The 25,904-nt window shown below is 38.2% G+C and overlaps 1 protein-coding gene across 1 annotated transcript in view; it reads right to left on the minus strand.

The window, feature by feature from the left end:
• The window catches only part of PLCB4 (phospholipase C, beta 4), a 322,936-nt gene that overhangs the window by 30,843 nt on the left and 266,189 nt on the right, over positions 1-25,904 (minus strand). The window contains exons 18-26 of the mRNA XM_004687176.2: positions 25,178-25,273; positions 20,129-20,229; positions 15,706-15,847; positions 14,929-15,013; positions 14,487-14,611; positions 12,426-12,477; positions 7,617-7,719; positions 6,615-6,779; positions 4,398-4,602 (exon numbers count right to left, since the gene is read on the minus strand). Coding sequence (XP_004687233.1) covers positions 4,398-4,602; positions 6,615-6,779; positions 7,617-7,719; positions 12,426-12,477; positions 14,487-14,611; positions 14,929-15,013; positions 15,706-15,847; positions 20,129-20,229; positions 25,178-25,273 — 1,074 coding nt within the window. The remainder of the gene's footprint in view (positions 1-4,397; positions 4,603-6,614; positions 6,780-7,616; positions 7,720-12,425; positions 12,478-14,486; positions 14,612-14,928; positions 15,014-15,705; positions 15,848-20,128; positions 20,230-25,177; positions 25,274-25,904) is intronic.

Raw genomic sequence — 25,904 nt, forward strand, 5'->3', positions numbered from 1 at the left:
TATATATATGTATGTATTTACTGATGGGTACACAGATATTCTTTATAGCCTTTTGTTGTTATTTTCAGATATTCACGTATTTTATTTTAAAATGTAAAATATCTAGATAGCATGATTGTAATTTTATTATTTTCCAAATTCCAAGCCATTATATATTTACAAGTTTTTCCATTTTCATATTTCCTTGTTATAAAATCTAAGGAAAATGCATTAAAAAAACACATAGAAGTTTCATATACTTTTTCAAATGTAAACAATCTAGAATAAGTGGAGTCCTGTGCAATATTCAGGAATATTCTCTGTAATGTTGCTGAAAGGTTGTCCAGTGCAATGGATTAGCTCCACTGAACACTCAGCCCCACAATCAAAGAGGTAATTACTATGAAAGCTGAATGTATCCTTATAGATGTTTTATCCACATTTTACATACATGTGAAAACAGGTAACTATTTGTTGTTTATATGTAATAATAAAATTATTTTGCAATATACTTTTTTCTTTTTGCAATGTATCACTGTCATTTTCTGTCTAAACACTGAGATCCAAGTCATTATTCTTCATGGGTATATAATCTAACACAGCAAGGCTATAATAGATTATAAATAGTGCTATATTAATATATAGCATAGGCATTAAAATTTTGTTTGCTTTTAATAATCTGATTTAATAAATAATTGTCAGTGTAACATTTGGTTTAGAACTCAATTAGATCAGACATAAGAGGTTTAACTCCTATAATCTGATCTAAAGTTCTGGGGTAATTTGGATATATGATGGTCCACCAAAAAGTGAGTCAGATGTAATTTATCATAGTACCCAAAGCCTTGAAATAGGAATTTTTTTAAGATGCCAAAATAATTCAATAAGAACAGCAATTTCACACTTGTGAATGCCACAAGATTTTAAAGGTGCATTATTAGACATGGACCAAATTTTTCCAGCTTTTAGCACCAAATACACTGTGATTCAGTCTCTTGAAATGCATAAATAAGTTCAACACTTTCCTCATTACGGCCTTCCATTCTATCTCTCCACTCTAAAATGTTACTCTTCTTTCAAGCCTGAACAGCTACAGAAGCTTCCCTCAGTCTCCCTCTGGTTCATCTGTCAACGTTTTAAGCAACCTCTGGGTTTAGTACCCTTTAGGCACTTACATAATGGGTTATATTTATTTATTTGTGGTGTGTGTGTATAGCTGCTTATGTTTATGTATATTTGTATAGGATTGGAAAACTTCATGGCTTATTCAACTTTATTTCTCCTATCCAACCCAATCATAGAGTGGGCACTAAATAATATTTGGGGAATGCATCTTTTTTTTTTTGAGAAAAAGATTTTAAATAAATACATCAATGACACACTATTTTTACTGGCTAACATAGTAAATGTTAACAAAAGTTATGTCTCCTACTCTATTGATGTATAATTTGGCAATGGACTCTAAAATTTTAAATATGTAGATACTTGATGTGATAAGGAGGCAGCTTCCTTGCCTCCTTTAAAGGGACGGTCTTTTTTTAAAGGGTTCAACTTCAGGAAATAAACATAAATATTTCTAAAACTTTAGAGTTAGTGATCTCAGATGCAATACCATTTATAAAAAAAGAAAACTGGAATTAACTTCACTATTTATCAATAACTAATTATGACATATAAAAATGGAATCTCATGTAGTCAATACAAACATAAAAACATCTTATCACATGGGAAAATGTTCCCCACTGCATAAAAGATAACCTCTCTACAGTAATGAATCCAAGTGAAAATATAGTAAGTCAATTTTATATAAAAAAAATAGAGAAGTGAGACTGATAGCCAATGTGGTAAGAGAATTTTCTCTGGGCAATGAATTTACAAATGGTCTTTCTTTTATTTTTTTGTCCTGTGAGAATCTGTGGAAAGCCACTTTGCTTTCCACAGATAAAATATGCTACACATATTTATGGAGCAAGTGAGTGAGTGGTCTATATTATCGTTCCTTTTTGATATTGCCTTTCTTTAGCCAAATAAGAATCTACTTATATATATTGACAACTTTCTTTTTTTACCCTAGAAAATGGAGTAAGATGTAGTTTCATTCTGAACATTTCCCTATAAAGTCCAGAGAATATCGATGCTTTAAGGAATAGGAACGCTAAAGATTTCCTGCTGTTCTGGGTAGCATATAACTGTTCACATCTGAATGTCTGAAGTTAGTTAAGCAGATGAATTATAAGTACATTGTAAAATCATGAAGATAAACTGATCAGTTCTCCTATTCTTATTTTGTTATCTTCAGGCAAGACTTTAAATGTCTTTTAATGTCTGTTCTTAGTTTTTCATATAAAATGACCCAAGAATTTGCACTAGTATTTGAATGTCCAATCTGAGATTAAGTCACTAAGTGCAGAATCCCATCAATGGTAACACAGTAAAAGAATTTTAAATGCTCTGATAGAAAGAAAGTAACTACAATGACATGCTAGAACTATTTCTAAAGATATTAATTTGGATCAATAAAGAGATACTAGTAATATCTATGTAGCAAGTACAGACATTTCTTTGACATAGGCCTATAGGTACCCATATTTATTCTGAACAATTTCATATTTTTCATATTTATACAAAGTGCTTCTCCTTAGAAGCTTAGCGATTTTTGACATATAACCCACGTGGAAGCAAAGGTTTTAAATCTCCAGTCATATTTGTTTATACAAACATTTCTTTTTTTAATGTTCTTTCCTCAAATTTTTTTTAAGATTTATTTTATTTGTGCATACAGAACTGGGGTACAGGCCAGAGGTGCAGGGGCAGTGAGAGGATTCACCAGAGGCAGAGCAGTGAGCAGAACAGGCAGATCAACGAAGTACACTGCTGAGGGGAGCAGTGGGTGGGTCAGGAGAGGTCTGTTCCACCATGTGGGTCACCTCCCTGACCTGGATCAAACTAGTGCTGAAGTGGCTGCAATGAGCTTCACAGTGCGCCACCAGGGAGGGCCCTATACAACCATTTCTACAATGTATTGGGATTACAAACTGTCTGCTTTCTAAAGTCAACTATGTAGAACATGATTTAGTGCAACTGCTTATGTCCTGTCGCCATCATGAATCCCTAATGATGCAGGTTTCTTGTCTCTTTTCAGATTCCTTATCCAGTCCCACACAGCTCTCCCTGCCTCTTTTTTGTGCTTAGATCATCTGACACTGTATGCTGTCATTCCAATAGGCTCCCTTTTAAAAATTAAAGCCAAATGGGAAGGAAGATGGAGTCCATACTTTGAAACTTGAAACTGAAAAATCCTCGTGGATTACTCTACTTTTGAACAACAATCAAGTCACTGAAGTAGAGGATTAGTTGCAGAAAACTTGCCCGAGTGAAACATGCTTTATTAAAAATGAACAACAAAATAATCCCAAAGGTACCAAGCAAAATTGTGGTGTGTTCTGGGGTAGGAACTAGATCTGAAGCTACAGCCACACACACAAATCTGCACACACTTTTGAGCCTTGCTTACATGCTGAAGCACTGAGCACTTCACAAGAATGCTGTGATCATACTAGTATCTTCACTTTATAGCCAGGGATTAGGAGTTTGAGAGGTTATCTGATCAATAGGGGAGAGCTAGAATTTGAACCCTTGGTGAATTTAACATAATCACTTTGATGCATTGCTTCCTTATGGTTCAATAAACTCTATGAAGACAGAGGGCCTTTGTTACAATTTCTCTTTGTTTTCTTGAGGTTTATAAAAAAATTGCTATGTTTCGGTTTTAACAAAGTCCTATGACTTGTAGCTTTAAATTCTTCCAGTTGGTTATCTTAGCAAAGATGGTTTTCTAGGGAGTGATGGCTGGAATTTTTTGGGAAGCAGAACTCTCTTATGGGTTTGGGAGAAAATCCAGGCAACTGATAGTTGAGTTCAACTGAAATATTGAAGCCAACTGACAAACTACTTTAGATTCTTTATTATTTCTGTTCTATTTTGAAAAATGGTGTACCTCTATCTTTAATAAACCTATTTGTAAAAATTGATAACCAATATAAAATGATGGTATGATAGTATTTTAAAAGAACTGACCCTAGACATAACCTTTAATTTTGCTTTTTCATTTCTTACTACAAAACCTGAGGTTACTATTTGCCCTTGATTTCTTCAAGACTACATTGTTTCAGCACTGGCAGGAAAACAGTTAACTATTGGTGAAATATTTCATATTCTTGTATGTACGACCACACACACATATGTATATGTATATACACACATGCAGATATATACACACATGTATATATACATGCACACATATATACATGTGTATATGTGTATGTGTATATGTGTATGTGTGTGTGGGGGGGGTGTATATGTGTGTGTGTGTGTGTATGTATGTATATAAATATTTTGTACCCAAATATTCAACTTACCTCCAAATCCATCAGGCACATATGTTTTAAGAACAATATTGCAGAAAATTGTTGGCAGTGATAAAGGTTTATTTCCCTCATTTCTAAGAGAAATGTGTCGATAACCTGCTTGTAGACCATCCAGCGGGAGAATCCTCTGGCCAATTAGCTTGTTGTTGTCATCATACACTGCTATTCTCAGAACTGCAAGGTCAGGAAGTATCACCTTCAAACAGAGAAGGATATTTTCTATTGCTTTTTGTAACATAGTGCCCAAGAACCACAATTCTATGCTCCCTTAAATACTCTGTTATGGTGAAATAAACCTATAATCAATTTGCATTCCTCAAAGTATACTGTACAAGCTACCAAGTTCATGCTACTGAAAAAGGCAATTGTAACAGATTTTCTGGAAATTATCCCATTAAAATTTTTAAGTGGAATGGATGTGAAGGTCAGAAAGGTTACTAGTACTAGCCCAATGTGTGTCATCTTTTCCCAATAGGAGACCCCGAGAGAGAACGTGACTTTCTTTAACCTCAGAAATAGTCAATGGCAACTGCTTCTGGGAATTGGGCTGGTGACTTCTAATCCTCTGGTTTCTTTACTGACTGGGCTGGTTCTGACATTTGGCTTGTCTCTTGTTCAGAATATCTAATAAGAAATAGTTCATGTCTAAAAGAAAATGCATACATAAATTTGGACTCTCCGTTTTTCTTGTACTCTTCTGTTCTTTCCATTTTGGGGGGTATTTAATAGAGCAAAATGGGGCAGCCACAAACATTAACACACACCCAAGACATCTCTGCTTGCATCCTCAAGTTAAATAACAGACACAAAGTCTGAGCTTGGAGAGCAGAATCCAGATATAAAATAGCATTATTACTAAAAAGAAAATTTCAATGTTTTTAATCAGGAATGACATTTCATTGGTTGAGAACCATCTCGGCTGATGTTGAGTACTGTGGCTAAAGGTAGCCATGAATTGGTTGCCTATTTATGGCTGGTGGTTATAATTTAAACTCCGACTGCATTAAAATGAAGAGGGAAAATCAAGCTAAATTCACCAACTTCAGTTGCTGTTGTTCATGGGGTAAACAGAGTGGTTCATTTTGTGAGATCAGTGCAAAGAACAAAAACAAACAATAACAAAGAAAACAAAACATTGATCTCAAAGAAAGGCGATTTAACTGCAGAAAAAGAGAAGAATTTGCCATCTTGTTTCTAACCAGAAACATATGAAAACTGATCTTGATGGGTCTTTTCTTATCAAAAACAAAGAACTCCTGCAGTTAATGTTCTGAATTTCTAGAATTGTGTGTAGGAATTATTCATTCTGCCAAGGAACACTGACCATGCTGATAACAGATTCATATAACAAACTGGAAAAATCAGGGGAGGAAAGAAAAAGACAAATTACAGCTGTGCATGCAATTTATGCCATACTCTGATGCCAGTGCAGGGAGTGACAACCGGGGACTGCTTGGATCACGCAGTACTAAAGTTCACCTCACAGGGTGAGCCTCATTTTCACAATGTCCTGGTTTATCACATCTACGCTGATCTCCCATAACCTGGTTTCTATAAATCAGGTAGCCTATTCTAAAGTGGACAATTCCCATTTTTAAAAACATATTACATAGAATAGACACCTACTATCTGTTACATGACATGTAAGTGGGGCAGAAACATTGGAGATTTATGCTTAAGGAAACAGCAACTATTTTGGTTAAGAGAGCACAACAGAGAGAGAACGCATTGTCAGAAGCTTCACTGCCAGCACATGACTTTTTCCAGACATCTTTGATTAAGAAAATAGAACTAAGGGAATCTGAAGGTAGCAATAGATGCCACCCCTTCTGGAGACCCTGGAACACTGTCATCTGGTACACTTCAATGTTTACTGGCATCCCACATCCCTTCATGGTTTCTGGAATAGTGCAAGTTATGAGCCACCACCAGGACAAAGAATTTGCCAGTGTATGATGGTATCAACTAGTGAGGACACATTCTAGATGACAAACCTAGAGTTTGGACGTTGTCACATTTAGGAAGAGAGTCAAAATAAAGATGGGGGGAAACAGAAACAATCATATGACAGCTACAGCACCTTTCCACTAGAGAAGGGAAAAGAAAACATTGGGGCTGAATAACTGTTACTATATCATGGAGTACCTAGGCATTACAACGGGGTTCCCTAGATAGCAGAGTAAATCGGACACACTGAAAATAACTTACCTTCCGAAACACAAATGATTCTTCATTGTAGACTGGATTGAGGCCATTGTTCATCACCATGCGTGTGCGGAATTCCTTGCGGATAGTGTCGGTGGGCAGCCCATACATATCCACTTCCACGTATGTGCCGATTTTCTTGTCGGATAAGAACTGGCCTGATATGACCTGCAGCAACACAGAAACAGGATGAGAGAGAAGTCTGCCCCTAAATCCTCTGTGCTCTTATTTATCCCTCCCTTCACAAAGCCACTGTCAACCACTGATTTCTTACTGTCTTTATATTTTTCTTTTTCAAAATGTCATACAGCTGAAGTCATTTAGTATGTTGCCTTCTCTCTTGCTTCCTTCCTCTGTAGTATGCATTTAAATGTCTTCCGTTTTTTTCATGACAACTAGCTCATTTTTTTAAGTGCTAACTAATAGCCAATTGGCTGGATAGACCACATTTTATTTATCCATTCACCAAGTGAAGGACATCTCAGTGCATCCAAAGTTTGGTAATTACAAATAAAGCTGCTACATGGATACAAATATCCAAATTTGTGTGAACATAATTTTTCAGATCTTTTGGATAAATACTAAGGAATGCAACTGCTGGATTGTAGGACAAGAATGGGTTGAGTTTTGTAAGAAAGTGGCAAACTCTCTTCCAAAATGGTTGTGCCATTTGGCATTCTCAGCAATGACAAATCAGAGCTCTTATTGCTCCATATCCTCTAGAAGGTATTGTTTTTGATCTGGTGTCTTTCATTAAAAGTATCTAATAAATTGAGATGGGGGAAAAATGTGCAAAATGATGTAAAAATAAACTTTTGTAATAATTAAAAAAAAGTAATGAGTGAAAAAAAATCATAAAAATAAGGAAGAATTTTAAGTTCCAATTGAGAGTAGCACCTGGCAGTTGCAGCTTGATGTGAAATATTTTAATCGTGATTTCTTCAGGCTTTTCTAGCACCATCTGCACACATGTTGATACTACTCTGTCTAGTAGCAGGGCCTTACCTGTACTGAGCAAGTGGCTGCAATAACTCCATCAACTGGAGTTTCAGAGAAGGGATCAAATGTTCTATCAGGTCGTCTCATGAAATCTGGCTTGAGAAGGTACCTGTTAGACAAACACGTAGAAGAAGTTAGCTCTTGGCACCTTTTACAAAAACTAAAGTGGCTACTCTTTGAGACACTAAATACTGCCTTTCAGGCAGAGGATCCTCAGGGTTGAAGAGAATTTCTCTGCCCCAGATAGAATTCCAAAGAGCAGCAGCGTGGAAGGAACGATTTCCAGATTCTAGGCTCAGTAATATCTAGGACTTTCTGATACTATCATCTTTAACTTACCAGGCTCTTTGTGTCTTCAGATTCTTGCTTTTACATGCATAAAATAAAATGCACAGTAACAATGAAAAAACCCATTATATGAGATATGAGCTAGTTATCAAAATATGAATATGATATTCTTTTTATTATTTTAATAATGCACTGAATTATGATATAAAGCACATTAAATAATACCATAATTTTACAATACTGATAAACAGTTTTTAAGAGACCTGTAACAATAGTTTTTTTTTTTTTTTTTGATTTATTTATTTATTTGTGCATACAGAACTGGGGTACAGGCCAGAGGCTCAGGGGCGGTGAGAGGCTTCACCAGAGACAGAGTGGGAGCAGAACAGGCAGATTGACAAAGTACACTGCTGAGGGAAGCAGCGGGCGGGTCAGGAGAGGTCTGGCTCGCCATGTGGTCTCCTCCTGGGCAGGCGGCAGGCGGGAATCGAACTCATGCGGAAGTGGCTTCAGATTCTCAGTGCTGTGCTTTAACCCGCTGCGCCACCAGGGAGGGCCGTAACAATAGTTTTAAGTTCAAAAATAATTTATATGGTGACAGGGGTACAAGTATCAGTGACATGATTTTGGATTGTTGTCTATGTTCACAATCAAAAGACATGAGAAATTTCAGTGACAGACAAGTGAAAATAAACATGACTTTGTTTTCTCTGTCTAGCTAGAGTCATGATGCAAGAAAATGGAATCAAATGTATCCACACTGGAAGAAAGTAAATCTATTTCTATTTGCAGATCACATGATCTTGTATACAGGAAAGCCTAAGTAATACACTGAAAAACAATAAGAACTCACAAATGAATTCAACAAGGTTGCAGGAAATAGTAATACACAAAAATTATCTCTATACAATAGCAATGAAAAATACAAAAGTGAAACAAACACCCCATGTACGTTAGCACCAAAAAGAAAAAACACTGCAGAAAAAAAAAAAAGTAAATAAATGGATATATCTTAATACTGTAAAGCTTGGTGAAAGAAATTAACAAAGCTCTAAATAGATGTAAAGAACAATTTGTGTTCCTGGATCAGAACACTCCAATTCTTAAGACAGCACCATGTCCCAGAAATGATACAGAAATTCAATAATTCTAATTCAACTTCCAACTGCTTCCTTTTTAGAAATTAACAAGAATAGCCAAAAAACAAGTTAAAAGTGTAGAGCAAAATTGGCAGGTCATATTTCTCAATTTCAAAACTGTCTACAAAGAACAATAATCAGGACACTGTGGTACTGGTGTAAGGTTAGATATAAAAATGCTTGTGCTAGAATTGAGAGTGCAGAAAGAAACCCATATATCTATAGTCAACTGATTTTTGACAATGAGGCCAAATCACTCCCATTCCTTTGATTAATAAAGACACACTGGGGCTCTCCCTGGTGGCTCAACTCAGTGGGTTAAAGCGCAGGACTAAGAGGCTTGCCAAAGCCGTTTCAGCACGAGTTCCATCCCCGGCCAGGGAGCTGACCCACATGGTGCAGCAGACATCTCCTGTCTCACCCCTCAACAGTTATTTCAATAGATCTGCCTGCTCTGCTCCCCACTCTGTGGTAGGTGGGTCCTCTCACCCCCCACATGTCTGGCCTACACCCCACCTCTTGTATAAATAAATAAATCTTAAAAAAAAAAAAAAAGAATCAGAGGGTGGAGTCATAAGGGCATCCTATTTTACCACCACAAAAATGTGAGCAATTGTTCCATTCCACATTATTTTAATTACAAGCAAGAGATAAAAATGGCTGCTGATCGTAACTCTAAGATGCTGTGGATTTTAAGATAACTCTAATTTGAGAATGTTGTGTAAAATGCATGCCTCTTTGAATCATAAAATGTGCTGTTTAAATACTAACTAAATAATTTTCTATTAAAGCCTGAAAATATTTGAGAAAGTAATTTGCTCTATTTTGTTTCATTAGAAATTACGGACATGCCTTCTATTTTCCCATCTTTAAAAATGGATTTGTTATAAATTACCACTCATCTCCCTGGTAGAAATTACACTTCTGGGTCTAACAGTAAAATGGACCCCACAGAGTAGGTAAGGAAGTGCGGGGATTTATCAGACACTTACTGTTGCAAGATCAGAGGTGTCTGTGTGTTTTGCACACTGTAAAAAATAGCTAGCATTTGTCACTGCAGGCCTAGCATGCACAGAATACTTTAAAGAAAAAGAAATGCAGCCCGCAGAGACAGAAGAGCTTTAAAAGTCCCTGCAGGGAGCGTAAAGGGGCGGGGGGTGGTGTGGTGGATAATAATAATGAACAACTATATACCAGAGATATTTTATGGGGGTAGAGTGGGGAATGGGATCAAAAATGGGGGACTGGGGAAGTGCACTGGACTATGGTGATGGCACATGGGTGACTTGGTGATGGGAAGCCCACGGGGATTACAACTGAGATGGAAAAAGGGCACAAAATGATGTAAAAATAAACTATTACATTATTAAAATAATATAATAATAAAATGATGCTAAAAAATAAAATGAAACAAATTAAAAAAAAAGTCCCTGCAGAGGTTGGGGGGGTAGGGAGGTGGGGGTACCAGGGCAGTGCCTTGGGCACGCAGAAGCACATCCTGTGAGGCCAGTCCCTCACCAGACTCTTCCATCATGCGGGCACAGGGACACGGGGAAGCCTTCCTTAGCTTGAGGTTGGGTGTGGGGAAAGGGGGAGGACACAGAACCTCTTAGCATTGGGCTGCTCCACTAAACCATCACAATTCTGGAGTCTCTTGGGTGGGACTTAGAGTCACATCGCCTCCAACAGGGCAGTGACCTTACTTATGTGGCATTTTACCATAAACAATGACACAGAAAATGAGACACTGAACACGTCGTATCCAAAAGGAAATTCTTGATAGGAAATGTAGTGAAGGCATCCCACTCGTGTGGGGACCACATTTATCTGCAATCTATTCCCATCCCTGTGTCAGTATTTGCTGCAGAGGCCTGAGGTCAGGATGGGGAGGGCTTTCAGCCTCACTGGATTCCCAAGGGGGAACACAGCCAGGTCTGCCATGTTTGCAGTGAAGCACGTGGACTTCCTGGGCACTGTAAAAGCTCAATTTCAACAGAAAGCTCATTTAATCTTGCATGGTCTCTCTGTGTGGTCAATCATAAGGTCTTAAGCTTTTTCTCAAACCTCACTTTTGCACAGAGATTTGCAGATCAGGAAATACTTGCATATGCAATCACATTCACTCGCAGCCAGTTGTCACAACAAACCCCATGTGGCAGGCATTGTCCTTGTTTGATCAAGCAGAAAACTGAAGTCCAGAGTCTAACACAGCTGCTGAGAGCAGCACAGCTGGCATGCAGAGGGGCTGGGATTCAAACCTAGGGCTGCAGACTGGAGCCCCTGGCTTTTATCCAGAACCACAGTTGCTCACTGCTTCAGGGGGCCTCACTGCTTCAGCCACCACTGAGCGTCCACCCATCAACTCACATGCACAGTTGCCTGATTATGAACACTTTGCATTAAATAACAAAAGAGCTTAAAAAAAAATGAACTATATACTTATATACTTTGGCTTTCCCTTACTCTCCCACCCCCCAACTACCTGATATCTATGTCATTTAAAATGCCCAGCATAGAGAAATATGTGTAGGGAAGGTGATCAGGGCCGTATTCTAGGTGTAGCTACACTGGCAAAGAACCAGCTGGAAGACAGAAGAGGGGAGTGTGGACTTTGAACCCATGACTATCGAAAAATTTTACCTTTACTGGCAAAATTTAGATCTGCTATCAGACAGGCCAAGGAATGCTCAATAGAAACACTGTGGGATGAGGTAGCACACACTACTTTGGGGTAGTACTTTGGGGTCACTTACCCTTGATACTATGTGGGGACAGATACATGAAGAAGAAAAAAAATAGCCACACAGTTTTTCTGTCTCTACAAAATTTTAACTTCATTTAACCTTTTAGAATTTGGGTGATTAATATTTCCCATTTTACTTCTTGGTTGAGATTTTAAAGAGTATTAAAAGTAAACTAGAACAACATTCATAGCATTATTTTTGATCACCGCTATTTATAAGACAGGCAAAGGAATTGAGAGGACAGAGCTTTTTTCCTAGCAGTAGCAAATTCAACATGACACCTATAACTGTATATTAAGTTCACTTCAGTGCTGTTTTTCCTAGGATAAATATGCATATTTAATGCCTATATCTCTGGCTGCTACTGAAACCTCCACTACTGAATTTAAAGTGGGAAGTCAACTCTAGAGTGTGCAGGAGAAACTGCTTGAGGTTAAAATTAAAAAAATCTGTTGGTATGATTGAGGTAGATGGAGAATGTATATTTGCAAATATAATCTATCTAGGGATTTCATTTGTTTCCATCCCATCCCTCAAATCCAGCTTAAATTCAGCAGGCCCTAATTAAAAATGACACCATTTCATTATAGCTGGAGTATGTAGTTCTGGAACACAGTGACAACAGTTTAAATCACATTACTCACCCGCACGATCCATTATACTCAAATTTCCCCTGATTCAATTGCATCGCTAAATCTGTCAAGAGACAAAAATAATTTAGTATCTTGTTCCTTGGATGAAACTCATCCTGATGAAGTAATTTTATACAACGGAAATCATACTGCTCTTGAGCCAAAATGCCTTTCTGGAAACCACCAGGTACCTCTGGGTCTGTTCAAGACACAAAAGTCTCTATTGCACGTTAAAGTGACCTTGTATTTAATGTCTACATAAAATGTGTTTTCATAAAGAGCATGCCTGAATTTCTTTGTACAATAATTCAATATATGAATCATACAATTCTTCAATTTGTGTTGCAAGGGCAGGCATCAACTCTGATATTTGGAAAGAATGTACTACAGCACTCTGGAGGAAAACCATGTTGGTAGATATCCAGTAGGGTCAAGGGAATATAAAACCCAATTAAAAAACAAACAAACAAACAAAACTACATAGGTGAGTGAGTAGCCTCTAAAATTTGGTGGCTTGTCTCTACTTTTATAGTTAAGAGGAATCCTAGTCGGCTCTAAGCTGGCAGAGAATAGCTTATGAACATTCCCTTGCAGGTGGACAAAACTATTTTTTCATTAGCCAAAATATAAGTGAACTGATGGGATTCTAAAATCTTCCTCTAATTTTCTGGTTAAACCTAGTATTATAGAATAAAACATAATTTGACCTAGTGAGTAGCTGCTTTAAGATCATTTAAACTATATAAGGGGCTTTGTGACAACTGAGAATATAATTTGACTTCTTTTTAAGTAAGCAGAGTCATAGTGCTGTTTTATTTTGTCTCTCTTAGAAATGATCTGGGATTTTGCCAGCACCAGGTGATAGTTTATTATGGTAAGGATTTTTGGGGATACTGTACAGAGATTTGACTCCAAAGATCACTGAGGATGCTCCAACAGGTGGAGAGACTGGTGGTGATAGAGTCAGCTCATCTTCACACCAACAGGATAAAACTCAAAGTGCCTTTCTCAGTCGTTTCCATCACAGAAAGGTAGACAAGATTCTCAGTGACTGGTAGATGCACTAGAAAAGGAAATGTTCCTAATCTACACAGCAAAGAACCGAACAAGAAAACAATTTCAGTGTTTGGTTTTACCCATTTTAAGGACCACGATGGGGAATTAAGCACGGAATGTGAATAAACTTGTGGCCTTTATAAAAATGTCCTGTCTCTTCCCAATGGGGAAGATCATTTATGTTAGAAATCTGTCTTTCAGTACACTTTGGTGGATCACATTATAGATTAGTATTGTTTAAAATTATGTAAGTCCTTAAGCACCACATTAGCAAAGTCTACTCCAAAATACAGGGTCATTTCTTGTTACCTGCTGAGTATCTTTGGGAAGGATACTTTCTAAAGGAGAAAAGAATCTTAGACATACTATGTAAAGATATTCGCATTCTTCTCAGTGTGTCTCTGGAAATGAGATAAGTTTGATCCAAAAATAAGAAAACTTTGGGGCCTCCCTGGTAGCGCAGGGGTTAAAGTCTCAGCACTATCAATCTAGCCAGCCACTGAGGCAAGGGTTCTATCCCCCACAAGAGTTCCTTCCCAGGCCAGGAATGAACCCACATGGCCCAGCAGACCTCTCCTGCCTCTCCCACCCACTGCTCCCTTCACCAGTGTATTTTAGTCAATCAGCCTTTTCTGCTCCCCATTCTGTGTCTGGTGATTACTCTCACTCCCTGCACTTTGGGTCTGCATAGGAGGTGTATGTACTTTGTACACATAACTAAAAACAAATTTTAAAAAGAAAGAAATATTTTGTAAAAAGGGGCGCAAATGCTTAACAGAGTAGTCATGGCATTTATGAAAGAAAATGAATTTTAAACACAAATATTATGTTTTACCATTGTTCTATGGCTCTGTTTTGGGTTTTTAATCGCTCACCATTATATAAATCCAACAACACATTGCTTTGCCATATGTCTGATTCCTTTAAAAATGCCCACTGCCAACTGAGGGCAACTTCTGGCACCATCCTGCCAATGCTTCCTCATGGAATTTGAGGTCACTGGGCATCACCTCCTACCTGGGGTTTGATAGTTCAGTGAAACCATCTGGCAGCCAGCGTTCCAGAAAATCTGAGGCATGTAATTACTGGAATCAACTCGGCCTCCCTTGGGGTAAATTCGACTCATTTGTCGTTTGTTATAACTGTGTAATTTATTAAGGAAAATGGGAAAAAGAGTATCCTGGCAATAATAAACAACAAAGGTCTAGTTCAACAATGACAAACAAGTAGACAACAAAGAGCAGATTACCGCATTTACAAATGATGGTGAAGAGAAAAATCTCATCTCACTGTGTACGTTTTAAATATAATTCATATTTGGACTGATTTTCACAGCTGTTGTGGCTTTTCACACATATTATTAATTCTACAATCACAATCATGTATTAACTATTTCTCTATTTCAGAGTCTTCTGTCTAGTGCACCAACTACTCCCTTCTAATAAACACATAAGGATACTTCACAAATTCAATGGCGTGTGTCTTCAAGTAGCCTAGACCCACCGACTCATTAAAAGAAGACATGTTATAATGAATGTTTCGATCTGTAAAGAAAAACAAAGTTGCACTCAGATACCCTGTCATCAAACCTTCAAAGAAAGACAATAAATATAATTACATTCTGAACCACAAGACTTTGGCAGCAGATGTTACATTATTACATTGGTAGGCCATACTTCCATTAATGACGGACAGATGGAGACAGATGACTTGAAAACAATGTGATGAATTAAATTCAGAGTCATTAAATGAGTGATGTGTATGTACACCAACTGCCACTTGCAGTCAGCTCGGAAATATATAGGGATGATGATGGTGGTGGAGATGATGGTGGTGACAGCTTTCCAAGGAAGCTCATGAATGATTATGAAAAGTTTTAAAACACTTTTTTTCCTTCTGTTTATTTGAAGACCAGCTTTTGATGAAAAGAGAGGTTCATGAGGTATATCTAACTCAAGAAATTACACTCCTGTATAATAAAGCGAGGTCTCCAATAAATCTGCAGTCTCTCAGAGCCACCCTGTGGATAATGCTGGGAATGACAACACAAAGTGTGTGGTTAGGGAAACAAAAAATGAAGTGAGGTGATGCAGTCCCAGTGCCCAGAGGAAGAAAAAAACAAAAAACAAAAAATCAAAACAACAACAACAAAAAAAACCCCAAGTCAGGTCAGAGCTCATCGGTATCATAAAAGAAAAGCAGACAAAAGATGATAGCATATAACACTTGGTGTTACCTTCAGCCACATGGAAACCTTGAAACTTTACAGGCTGTGCGTAGTTGATCATTGTGGACAAATATGGGTGGATATTAGTGGTGGCACCTACATATTTATAAGATGCCATCCATGCCTGCTCATCTTCTACAGTAACCAACCCCTGCAAGCACAAGGAAGGGAAAATGCATGTCAGTGACTTCAGTGGGTTTCACAGATAAAAGCCATGGACTGCCTCACTCAGGATGAGCTGCACCCACAAATGGAAAGGTAAAAGCTTTTTTCTTTCTCAGTGGATAAAGGATAACTGTAAAGGTTACTGTTTTCCATACCTCCAAATAGTACAAAAGGAACAAGATGTAAACTCATAACTTTGGGTAATCTTATAGATTTTCAAGAACTTTAAGGTAATAAACTATGATTGAGATTCAGAGCAAGGCTATGAACTATGTTATAGCCAGTAATATTCGTATTTTCACAAATGAAGGTGCAAAACAAACAAACAAACAAACAAAAAAACAAAAACTTGAGCATACATCAGATTCCTAAAGGGAACACTTACTAAACACTCAGTTTCTAATGAAGTAAGACTGTGATGAAAATCAAGAATTTGCATTTCCAACTACTGGCCAGATGCTAATGATTTGCCTTGTTTGGGACTATATTTTGCTTAACACTGCTCTAGAATTTAAGCCACATACAGAGGCAGTGTGTGTGTGTGTGTGTGTGTGTGTGTTTAAGAAACACTTATTCTTAAATAATCCCTACATAAGACATACTGAAAATGAATTATTTCACCTACAGGAGAAAAGATAAATTAATTCATTTCTTGATCAATCTGAACACAATCAACAAAATCAACACCAAAAATAATGCCTTCAAGGGTGATGGACATTTTGTTCAGAACTTTGGAAAGCTACGTTTTCTGCACTGCTTAGCCACACAAATCAAGTTGCTCATTTAAAAAAAATGGTCAGACTGTCTTGGCCGGTGATTTTACAATTTGAGCATTCTAAATCATCACCCTGCTGTGACTAATAAATTGTCTCACTGCTATGAGACAATTACTCAACATAGTTTGGAGTTTTTTAAAATCCGCTTTTCATATGTCCTTACCTGCCGCCTAAGGACAGGGGGTCATTTGGTCCCTCTCTTGAGGAATAGCAGTACCATGTACAGGTACTGAGGTTGCCAGGAGAGTGGGTGCTCATGGTTCCGGGTGTGTACGCGGGTTGAGGAGTAACAGCCACCACACCAAACGTGATAGCAAACAGGTGTGGATTTATCGAAGCAAGAGGAAAGTACTGGCAGCAGCAGGAGGTGCAAGGGAGGGTGCCCATTTACTCCAGCTCTGTCCATGACAATAGACTATCAGACTCTGCTGCCCAATGTGCCACATTGTCGATTAGGCACCAGGTGGCCAGGGAGTTTCGTAGTGGTAGTTCTGTTCCCTAATTATCCTGTAACTGGATCTTAGTGTAGGTGGTGGTTGGCTCAGCAACCTTTCAGCAAAACCCTACTATTTTTCTGGGAGCTGTTTTGTTCCTCCTGTTCCTATACGGCTCAAAATCACTGTACCGTGTGAATTTTCCAGTTGCCCCACCCTGCTGGTCTCAGTTCCTCTCAGGCTGACCTCTTAAATATACAACCTCATTAGCGTCAGTAATCATATGTGGAAAAGACTGGAGTCTGACCCACTAGCACAAGAGAAGGCTGAGGCCTTGAGGAATAAAACCACCCAGTCTCATCTACTTAGCTAATAGCAGGGACCAAATGTAAACACTTTTTTGTGACCTAAACCACATGAAATTCCAGAACAAGATAATTTAACACACATTTTATGAGTAAGAGGACATGAGACTTATCCTTAATTATTCCAAAATTAATAATCAGGCAGAAAGAACATATGACCTCACTGCAAATACGATTGTCCCCTACAGAGAGTAAGAAGATATTTTCTGAAGCTCTGAAATATGGGCATCAACTTATAAGGCAAATTCTGCTTGTGACTGCTATCTGTCTCATGACAGTAATAAACCATATACTGTACTGAATAAGACCACTTTGATATCATGAGTAATTTTGACAGGATAAAAGAATCTAAAGATGTAAATTACATTAAATAAAAATTCTAGAAGGTGCACAGAGTGAAATATTACTCTGATATTTCTGCATATCAGAGTAATCAGAACCAAGATCACCTTTTCATTTTGCTGGAGTACAGGGATTTTCTGACCTGGTAGGTCATTCTTATTTTTAATTCTACGTATTGATGATTATGTGTGCTCCTTTTCTATTAATAAGATCTAATTCTAAGTAAGAAAATGCCCAGTTGTTCTAAGTAACTTTTTTTTAGGAAAATCTTGTTAGTTTCTGGTTTATTTACTACTAACATTGCTTAATGATTTTATCATTTTACTGCTATGATAGATTCTTTCTTATGAATTCTTGCTTATAATCAGGTGTCTCAAATATATAACTATAACTATACGCAGTGAACCTGCAATCCCATGGGGTTGGGGGTAGAGTGACAGCCCTGAGTACTGTCACTATGACAGTAGTCACTATGACAGCACGTTCACTATGTGGTGTGTCACGATGAAAACAACTCATGAGGGAATTACTTATTACCTTGTTGTTGTTTTCATGTTCAAGGTCACCTGAAGTCTAATTCAGAAAAAAAAAATAGTAATTTATTGTCTTCTCTAAAGGGCAAGATTCTAAATTTATTATCCAGTCCTATGTAAGAAATCAAGTAAACATATCAGCTTAGTGTTCTCTTTATTTGTTAAGATGGGAAAATTGGACTCTTCCTGGTGGCATAATGGGCAAGGATGCAGCACTGCAAGGTAGCAGCAGCTACTTCAGTGTGAGTTCGATCCCCAGTCCCGGAGGTCACCCACATGGAACAGCAGACCTCTCCTGACCCGCTTGCTGCTCCCCTCAGCAGTGTACTTTGTCGATCTGCCTGTTCTCCTCCCCAATCTGTCTCCGCAGAATCCTCTCACTGCCCTTGTACTTCTGGCTTGTACCCCAGTTCTGTATGCATAAATAAATAAATCTTTAATAAAATGGGAAAATTATTTGACATAAGTCATGGACAAAAACAAGTATAGAAGGGTCTGATGGCCTAACTGCTGTATACATCAGAAATGCCAATCTTAGCACCTCCTTGGTGACAGTTTCTCCTCAATTAGATGCTGCCTTTAGTGATTTAATTAGTGAGTGGGTCATGGGCCTTGGGAAATAATGTGTGGAAAGGACAATAAGCATGAATAGTCACTCTTCAGTGAGTCAATACACATGTTACTTCCCACATTCCATCCATCAGTAAGTTGAATCACTTTTGCTTCCTTAATATCTTTTTTTTTTTGGTACATTATAAAAGGAGAGGTTTATTAGGAAAAGGAAATGGAAAAACAGAGGCACCTGCATACATACAGGTGGGCAGAAAGCTGCTCACTGCCAGAGCATCTTTACCCAACTCTGTCCTGTTCCTACCACCTAACTTAGGCAGGGGTGGCATGGTGCAGCAGCCTATCCTAGTTATTTTTTCCTGTATCTCCTCTTGCTTCCTTCGAAACTTGTTTCTGTATGCTAACTATAGCAATCTGTAAAAACCCAGACTCACTTTGCTCCCTTCCTTAGAATATTTCAATTCACTTAAATTAACATTTGCATTTCTTGTAGTGACCTGAAAACCTGGCATCTCGTAGTTCCCACCTTCCTGTCCAACCTCACCTGTGCCACCACCCCTCAGCCAGTGCCCTCTTCACACCGTCTTCCTACTTACTGCTGCCTTCCTCTGCAGGGAGTTACACCTCCATTTGACCCTCTGGGTTCTGGTTTCCTTTTCCCCTCCACCACACCATTCTCTACTTTAGTTTCCTTTTTCACTTTCATGAGCACACTTGTTGTACATTGTAATTATGCAATTATTTGCTTATTGTCTGTCTCCTCCTTACCCACTGACTCTCATTGGGTCAACAGCTTCTTGAGAGCAAGAAGCATGTGTGTTTTGATCCTAGACTGTGTCGGGCATATAGTCTCTACACAGTAACTATTTTTATTGACCAAATGGTTAGATGGATCCTCTATTATATTAGGAGGGAGAAGATCTAACTGGGAGGATGAAATTTCTAATGGTTTCAACAGGCTAAGCTCTGTTACTGATGCTGCTGTCGTCACACCACTCAATTCTAGTAAAGCAATAAATGATAGTACTTCAAGGACACTGGAAAGCTGACCCATATGGGCGTGATGAACGACTCATTTAAAAGCCCTTTCTGACTTGATGAAATGTCTCAGATCTGGATCGTGGTCAGCCAATTTCGAAGGGAAATTATAGGTTATTTAATTCTCTTGCAGCATGACATTTCTAAAGTTTTCTAACAGCTGCTACCTCTGGAGAGTCATGAAGAGAAAGGAACACTAAGATGCTGACCTTCTTGACACTATTTGCCACGGCTTCCTTGTGACCCAAGTCATCAGCTGAAAGTTCATTTCCAAATTTGTATTCAGGGTGAGCTTCTTCCTCTTGGTCAGCTGTTGAAAGATGAAAAGAAACTCCATGAAATCAACTTATACCAAATAGTCAGACTTTTATAATCTTGGGTAGGTATACCATGCACACCTTTCGAGAAGAAGGAAGTTAAAAGAAAACAGAAACAGAGGTCCTCCCTGGTGGCACAATGGGTTAAAGCGCAGCACTATGAAGCTAGCTGCTACTAGTGGCAGCATGAGTTTGATCCCTGGCCAGGAAGCTGACCCACAAGGCACAGCTGCCTCACCAGCTGCTCCCCTCAGCAGTGTACTTTGTTAATCTGCCTGTTCTGCTCCCCACTGTCTGGTGATTCCTCTCACCTGCACACTGCTGGCATGTCCCCTAGTTCTTGTATGCATAAATAAATAAATCTTTAAAACAAACAAACAAAAAAAGAAAATTGAAACACAGATGCAAATTTCTTTTCTTTTTACAAATAATACTCTCAGTAACCTCTTAACTATTCAAGATCAAAGAGCATATCACACAATTGCCTACTTCCTCTGCATCCAGCATGATCTTTGACATGCTTGATGCTTAATATAATTTTCTCAAGGGAATGATTATTTGGATCCTAGCATAGTATCCCTAAAATGTAAAGTCTCAAATATTTAATCAAAAGGTGTTTTGATCTTCCATGAGACCTAAAGAAAATAAGAAGATAAAATAAAAGGAAAATACATTTAATACGTTTGAAAAAGAGACTAAATGTCTACTTGAATTGTGTGGGCCTAACGGCATGTGGCCTAGAGTGGTATGATATAAAAAATGGCTTCTGTGAGCCATTTGTCAGGTGTGTAAGATTCGGAAATCAGCCTTCAGGCTCAGGCTAGGCAGGGACCTGGAAATGCATGCTCATTAAGCTGGTGCCCAGGCTAGAGAAGAAGGCACAGAGGCCCGCTGTCCTTTGGTCCAAGAAAGTGGTGAAAGCTGTCGGTGTTTCCATGCAAGACTATTGGTGGAAAAAGGTTCACCAGTTGAAAATGAGCACAGCTAGGTGTGAGATCTGGTTTCCTGTGATTCCCAATTGGCAGGAAATTCCAGGTCAGGAATCTGTCTAAGAACTAGTCAAAATCAAGACAACTCATAGTGATCAGACAGCCAAGGCCAAAACAAATCCACATTCTCACAATGCAAGACAGGAAGACATATAATGTAAAAAAAAAAAAAAAAAAGACTATGAAATGGCATTTGAGCATACATTTGAATTTCTACTTACAAGGAAGATGTATAGTTCCATAACAATTGGAAATATTTAAAAAAATGTTTAAAATGTGCAAAGGAGAACACATGGACTGAAGTAAATGAAAAATGATTTCACTGATTCCAAGGTGTAATATTTTTCACATTTCAATAATTCTGATGTTGTAATCTTTCAATCAACAGCATTTTATAATTAACTGGAAGCATTTTTCTTTCTTAGTATGATAAAATAGGGGTGTCATTCAATTGATGATTTCTGAGATTCAAACTTTCTTGAGGGGCTACTCTCTGTAAGATGCTGGTCCATTATGGGGAGAAGGTGAGGCCAGAGAAACAGACCCTCAATTTTTGGAAATGATATACCGATAAAGGGATATTCTGGAAGCTGAGGATTTAAAAAAAAAAAGTCATATAGGTTTTGGCTAGGAGAAAAAGGATCAGGAGCTGGAACGGGTCTTGAAATAATGTCCTCCAATGTCCTCAATTTGTAGTTGAGGAGATAGAGTTAGAGATAAGTTTAATAAGTGTGTACTCATAGAGTCAGACATGAAACTAGATTCTTCCAGAACTTTAGCACAACAACCTTAACATGACAACGGGTTTTCATCACCTACAGTCTGTAACCAAAAGTTTGAAACTTCCTGCCATCACTGTTAAATTACAATTCCTTTATTTCTTGTCTATGCTATCCAGCTAGATGTAAATTACTTGAAGTCAATGAATGTGTCCCAGCCAGGTACAGATAATAAAAAAAATCTTTAAAGTGTTCTCTGGGTGAATGCCACCATATTTTGAGTGTACAGGTGTGCACAGAGGTACCCTCATCCACATATGATTTTGCTATTTCCCATTGCTCCTCTGAATCTAAATCTTGTCTAATGCCTCCATGTTTTCTCATGGAGAGCCTTTTCTATTATCTACAGCCTGCAGTCCCCTCTTGCCTCGTGTCCTGAAGTATTTAAATTAGAGACTTTAGTCATTCATATTTAATAGGATCATACTGTGTTGCCACAAAGTTACAACCAACTGTTTGACCAGAACTAAATCCAAGTATTACTGCGGAAATCTAAAAGTCATATATAGATGTATCTGATGTAGTAGAGCTTCTATGCCCTTAAGGAGAGATTCTGGTAGATGATTCTGTCCTCTTAGCTACATTACTACTGTGTGTTCTCCCACATAATCATTTCCTCTAAAACTGAATTAAAACCGTGAGTATATTTTGGAATAACAGAACCACTAGAAGCAATATTTCTTTGTTTGTAGGCATAATTAACATACACATAAAAGGTGGGAAAGTACCTTTAAGAGTGATAAGTGAAATCATACTGAACCTCATTTTAGATTAATAAGTGTGCAGAGATTTCACACCTTTTACTTTCATTAGCTATAGTCTTTGCTTTAAAAAAATATTTTGACAACCATTTAGCATATTTCTTTTAAGTCCTGTATAGTAGAAGAGCACTAATTTGGACTTTGGCTATTCTGGGACAGAACTTGAGTGCAGCTGCTCACAGCTGTGAGATCCTGTGTGAAGTATGCTACCTTGTTAAGCTTCAGTGTTCTCACCTGAAAATGAGTGTAATCATACCTATTTTGCGGTTGTAGAAAGATTCCATGAGGCAGTAAATATGAACTGTTTGATCCACAGTTGACACAAGAATGTTAGTTGTTACCAAGTCTTGTAAGTTAATTTATTCATTATTCTGCAGCTTGTCTTAGCATCTAATAAAATCTTAGTTTGGATTTTCATCTAGGTAACCTAGCCTAAGCTAAATTGATTTTACGTATTTTACCTTTTCATGTTTTTATTTATCTTTTGAAACATGTCCATTTATGATTTTATCCTTAAATCTTATTTACATGATTTGCAAAACCAATAAAATATTAGGCATTGAGGAAGACTGCACTTTCCAAAGATAGCTGCGATAATAGCTGCCTTCCCACAGGCTCGCCCACAACATGATTTTGCCACTCATCTACCTCCTTGAACTTGGGGGGGGGTCCTATGGCTATTTTGATTAATAAAATATAGAGGAAGTGATGATATATCAATTGTAGGCATAGCTCTAAATAGTTTAGCAGCTTCTACGTTCCGCCCTACTAGGTCACGACTCTTGAGGTGTCTCATCAAGGAATTTGGCCACTATACTGGGAGAAGCTCTGACCACGTGGAGGTCGCACAAGGTTGCTCTGGTGGGGCACTAAACCCCCAGAAGACAGCCAGCAGCAGCTGGCAGCATGCAATGGAGTCAACCTGGACAACAGGTCTAATTTCCCGTAGGTGACACTAGGCACCTGGCAAGTACATGAGAAACTGAAGAACCACCAACCTGGAACAGGATGATCCACCCAACTAGGAGAGATAGCATCTTCCAAGTACCTGACTTTTGGGTGGTGTGTTACATAGTACTAGGTATCCACTGATAGAACTTTGTCCTCTGAAGCCCTACCAGTCATGTAAAATTTGTGAAAGTCATTATGACTTTTCTCTGGGAGTGGGGCTGAACCCACAGTTTGGACATGCAACATAAATTGTTGTTTATAAAGCCTGTCCTGCAGCCACTGGTCTTTCGTAGGGGATTGTGAATATGGTTATAGTTAAGTCCCTGAGCTTTTAGGTTTCTATATATAACACTACACTTTCCTAACATCTTCTCTTGTATTTTTAGATGTTTGTAAACAATGAAGTTTATGAGTATTTCTAAATTATCCAGTGAACAGACTATGAATTCAAGGTTCTGTCTACCCAACAGACACACAATGTAAGTTCAAGTCATTTCGTGAATCAATTCTCATGATACATATTAAGCAAATGATTTTCTAAAAATATCCCAAACCTTTCAAAGGACTCATTTAAATCCAAACATTATGGCTGTGGCTACACAGACAAAGGATAATGGAAGCTAATAATAGCCAGTATTCAAATATTTTAAATAAGATTGCCAATACTACAATTACCTACATAGGTAATTCTGGCGAGCTGGTTATTTGAAGCAGCTGCAACTTGAAATTTTAATACCGACTGAGTTTCCAGTTTACTTGTGACTGGTATGTGCAAAAAACACAATTACCTGAGCATCTCTACCCATTTTCTTTGCCTTGTAACTTGTCTCACTCTGATCATCACTAAAAACACTAATGTTCATTTTTATGCTCATAGAAAGTGATTGTAAAATGTTCCTTTTACTCTAATCCCTCCCTTTAATAAAAAATGCTGCAAGGATTCTCTGGTTGTGACTTTTTGCTGAATAGCTGAATGTATTAACAACAGGAGATGATGCTGTTGCTGAATTCTAGTGCCTGGGTGAATTGGACGCAATATAGTAGTTGGAAATATAGCAAAAAGTACTAAAGATTAAAGTTGGTGATAGGCACATCTGTCTCTTAAGAAGCAAAATGACAGTCGCCCCTGGTGGCCTAGGGGTTAAAGTCTCAGAACTATCACCATTCCAGCTTTCGTTCAATCCCTGTCCAGGGAGCTAACCATATATGGCTCAGCAGACCCCTCCTGTCTTGCCCACTGCTCCCCTCAGCAGTGTTTCTTAATAGATCCACCTGTTCTGCTCCTCACTCTGTCTCCGGTGAATTCTCTCACCCCCTGAATCTCTGGCATACACCCCAGTTCTTTTACACAAAAAAGATAAATACAAATAAAAATGTCACATTACATAAAATGTTCTACCTAGACAAGTTTGCTTTCTTATTTTAAGTAAGATAAGAATAAAAAAAAGAAGCCCAACTCACCACTTTCTATTTCCTCTTCGTTGTCATCCTCCAAGATGTTAGCTGGGGCTGCAGATTCTCCAGCTTCCATCATGCTTTTCAAAGCTTCAAGCTGCTCTGTTATGAAAAGCCAGCAAAGAAGGAGACAGTGATAGATGTTAGATCCTTGGTAAGCCTGGACTTTAAGATCAATACTGAGAAGGAAAGAAGAGAGAAAGGAAATGTATCGTCTGGACGCCGATGGGCTGTGTCCCTGAACTGTGCAGTGGCTACTGCCTCCCCACTGCAGACGGTCAGGCTTCTCAGGGAGCATCATGCATTCAGGAGGAAGGGCCGCTGGAATGCGGTGAACGGGCCCAAATTACAGTCACAGGCTAAAGAGGGGAAGCTCAGTCACTGTAAAAGATGTAGTGCTTGGTAATAAAAGCCCAAAGTTCAGAGAATAAGGTGGAGACCAGGAGTTATAAACAATTATGATAAATTGACCGAAAAGAGGCATGTTCATCTGGGACTGACAAGATTTCAGGCAACTGATAGAACTCAGGTTACAGTCAGAAACTATGAAAAATCTCCAGGGAATGGAAGGTGGACAACTTTGTGACAGTATAGCAGGGCACGGTCCAACACGGATTGGATGGGCTTTGGCCAACTCTAACTATCCCAACTGATTTGAAAGAGAAGGCTGCACCAATGCACAAAATATATTCAAGCATGTTTATTATTTTTATTTCAATAGTAATGAAAATTC

This window comes from Condylura cristata, unplaced genomic scaffold (assembly GCF_000260355.1).
Source record: "Condylura cristata isolate star-nosed mole 26May11 unplaced genomic scaffold, ConCri1.0 scaffold00022, whole genome shotgun sequence".
NCBI lineage: Eukaryota > Metazoa > Chordata > Mammalia > Eulipotyphla > Talpidae > Condylura > Condylura cristata.